The sequence below is a fragment of the Phaethon lepturus genome, unplaced genomic scaffold (genome assembly GCF_000687285.1).
Source record: "Phaethon lepturus isolate BGI_N335 unplaced genomic scaffold, ASM68728v1 scaffold33573, whole genome shotgun sequence".
Classification (NCBI taxonomy): Eukaryota; Metazoa; Chordata; class Aves; order Phaethontiformes; family Phaethontidae; genus Phaethon; species Phaethon lepturus.
In genome coordinates this window covers 11,576-14,827 of record NW_010531756.1, presented here as the reverse complement: position 1 = coordinate 14,827, position 3,252 = coordinate 11,576, and the positions used below count along the sequence as shown (strand labels likewise).

The following is a 3,252-nucleotide window of genomic DNA, read 5'->3' as shown; positions in this document are numbered from 1 at the left end:
TCGATCCCTGCCCCTTTCCTCCCAGCAGTTATTTCCTCCCGCGTTTACCAAACGCCAACCTCGTGTTGCATGCAGAGGGGAAGGCAAGAATTGAGTAACCCTGGGGTACGTCCCTCCGGCAATGGGAGCCTGGGCATGCCCTGCGGCACTTCTCCCCCGCTGGGTGTGGGAGGGATGCGCGGCGCTGGACCAGTCAGGTTTCCACCCAAACGGGCAGTTTCCCAGCAGTTTGGGTTTCCCCAGGTTGCGGTGGACAACCGCGAGGCACCAGCGTACGGGCTTTGGGGATGCTGGCTGTATATTGCGGCTCCGTGAAGTGCGTATTGTCCTGCTCCAGGTCTACATCTCCGAGATCTCCCACCCCGGGGTCAGAGGCATGCTGGGCGCTTGCCCTCAGATCATGGCTGTGCTGGGCTCCCTCGTCCTGTACGCGCTAGGCAAGTAGCTCGGCGTTCGGAGGGCAGGAAACCCTCGGCAAGACCTTAGGGAAGGGGAATTTATTTTAAACAACTTTCTCCGCAAGTTGATGGATTCCTTCCCCTCGCAGCCAGCTCGCAACCACCGCCACGGGTATGCAAAGGGGGCCTGGACAGGATCACCCGTGCATAACCCACACTTGTGCTCAGAGGGATAAATCCAGAACCCACAGGGCGCCGTGGCCGTCACCGTGCCTGCAGGGGCTTCATCAGGGCTGAAGGGCAGCACGTGCTGAACTGCGTGTGCATCTGCTGCTGCAGGGGCTTGCTGGACCCTCTAAGATTTGGGGGAGCTCGCTGGAATTGAACATCAGCTGAAAATGCTTCTTTGCTGGGAGAAAAACATGGAAAACCCCCTCTAGTTTTTGGGATTATTTCCCTCCCCCCTGAGATTTATTAAACCTCTGTTGTTGGGGTGCCCAGGTGGCGGCAAGGCCCGGAGTCCCCTCCTAACCGTGCTGCTCGGGCAGGTCTGGTCCTGGACTGGCGCTGGCTGGCCGTCGCAGGGGAGGTGCCTGTGCTCGCCATGATCGTCCTGCTCTGCTTCGTGCCCAACTCGCCCCGGTTCCTGCTCTCCCAGGAGAAGGATGAGGAGGCCCTGGGGTCACTGTGCTGGCTGCGGGGCAAGGACACGGACTACGCCCGCGAGTATGAGCAGATCAAGGACAGCGTGAGGAAGCAGGTGAGGAGGGGACGGGGCTCACCTCCAGCAGAGGGGAGATGTAATGTGAAAATTGCAAAATCCAGCCTCCTTTGGGCAACTCTTGAGCCATCTTCTGGGTGCCGTGGTGGCGGGTGCCCCAAGGTGGTAACACCTCGGCTTTCTGGCTTTGTCCCCTCCAGAGCCAGCGGGTTTCCTGTGCCGAGATCAAAGACCCCTTCATTTACAAGCCTATTCTGATCGCGGTGGGGATGAGGTTCCTGCAGCAGCTCTCCGGTGTCACCTGTGTCCTTGTGTATCTGCAGTCAATATTCAAGAAAACGTCCGTCATCCTGGTGAGCCCTGGGGTCCGGCCCATGCTCGGACTGCCTTGTCTTCAGTGATGGCTGCCCGATGCTCCAAGTCCCCGGCAGCTCTCCCTGGCTTTCCCATCTCAGCTTCCCCACTGCTTTTGCTGTTGCAGAAACCAGAGTACGATGCAGCTCTTGTTGGCTTGGTACGTCTGTTCTCAGTGGCAATCGCTGCTGTGTCGATGGATAAAGCTGGGAGGAAGATTCTTCTTTTTGTATCGGGTATGTCTCTCCCACCATTGTGCAAGGGAAGCTCATATTTAAGGACTTCCAGGAGCTCTGCAAATGTGCAGGAGTGGAAACTCCAGCCACGGAGGACTCAGGCAGGGAGAGGGGGTTTCTTTCCTTTGGTGGGAGCTCAGCCCCTGGCATGGAGGAGATCACTCACCAATCAGTCCTGCTGTGCTGTTGCATCTCTCCACAGCCGGTGTCATGTTGGTCTCCAATCTGACCATGGGGCTCTATATCCATTTTGTGCCAGCTTCTCAGAACAGCACCATTGCCAACAAGACCCTGGCGAGCTTTGCCAACCTTCCTGCTGCGCCGACCAACTACATCACCCTCATCCCCCTCCTGGCAACCATGTTCTTCATAATGGGTAGGTGCAGAGCGCTGGGTACCAGCCTGGGGGAAAGTTTCTTATCTGAGGCAGGGTGATACGGAGCAAGGAGACTTGGGCTTGGAGGTGGAAGGCAGGCAGATGTTCCTGGAAGACCAAAAAAGATAACATCTGAAGTCACTTTGAGGACTGAAGGAACATGAGTGGCAGGGCAGTAATGATTGATGTGGGAGCAGGGCAGATTTGCGTGGGGCTCTTCTGCGCTCCCCAGTGGGCTCTGAAGCCTCAACAGCCTCACCTTGCCCCTCCTCCTCTGCAGGTTATGCCATGGGCTGGGGCCCCATCACTTGGTTGCTGATGTCCGAGATCCTCCCTCTGAAAGCCCGCGGGGTGGCCTCGGGCCTCTGTGTTGTCGTGAGCTGGCTGACAGCCTTCATCCTGACCCAGTTCTTCCTCCGGGTCGTGGTGGGTACTGCCCCAGGAGGGTGTTCGGCAGCCCCTCCTCAGACCCTCTCTGACCCAGCTCACGTCTGCTTTCTGTCCCACTTGCCAGGAAGCCTTCGGCCTTGAGGTACCCTTCCTATTCTTCACCATCATCTGTGCTGGGAACATCTTATTCACTGGTTGCTGTGTTCCAGAAACCAAAGGCAGGTCCCTGGAACAGATAGAGTCCTTCTTCAGGACTGGCCGAAGGTCGTTCATGAGGTAGGAGCTGCCATCTGCCAGCCGTGCCAGGCTACCAGTCCACATGCTCAAGGGCAACAAAGAAAACTGTTGTGCTGCTGGAGGTGGAGGCTGGAGCTCTCTGCGAAGGCAATGGGAGAGGAACGGGCAGCAATGACTGTCCTGCTTTGGATGTAGAAGTTGCCAACTGGAACTTTACCTTCTCTTCCCGTCATTCAACACTACCTGTTGCTCTCTGGGCAACATGTCAACCCAAGTATGACATGGAACCAGGTAACCAGCACTGTCTCCAGGCTGGAGACAAAGACGTCCTGGAAAATAAAACGTGTGGCTGCAGACAAGAGACCACGCACGTCCTTCTCTCAGCACCCACCCAGGAGCCCCCATGTCTGGCTGGAACAGAGGTAACAGCTGTAGCTGTTTTGGCAAAAGTTCATTATGTAGTTGCAAGAATAAAACAGTTTTGCCTCCAACTGCAAGATGTTGCCTTGATTTGCAGTGAAGGGAGCTGCAAGCATGTGG

At 56.7% G+C, this 3,252-nt stretch overlaps 1 protein-coding gene across 1 annotated transcript; it reads left to right on the top strand.

The window, feature by feature from the left end:
- Window positions 1-337: 337 nt before the first annotated feature.
- Window positions 338-2,755, top strand: SLC2A6 (solute carrier family 2 (facilitated glucose transporter), member 6; the record flags this gene model as incomplete). The annotated part of the gene is made up of 7 exons (XM_010284664.1): window positions 338-437; window positions 947-1,158; window positions 1,320-1,472; window positions 1,601-1,709; window positions 1,912-2,085; window positions 2,366-2,511; window positions 2,600-2,755. Coding segments are annotated over 7 exons (1,050 nt in total), but the record flags the coding sequence as incomplete, so codon positions are not given.
- Between the last annotated feature and the right edge of the window lie 497 nt (window positions 2,756-3,252).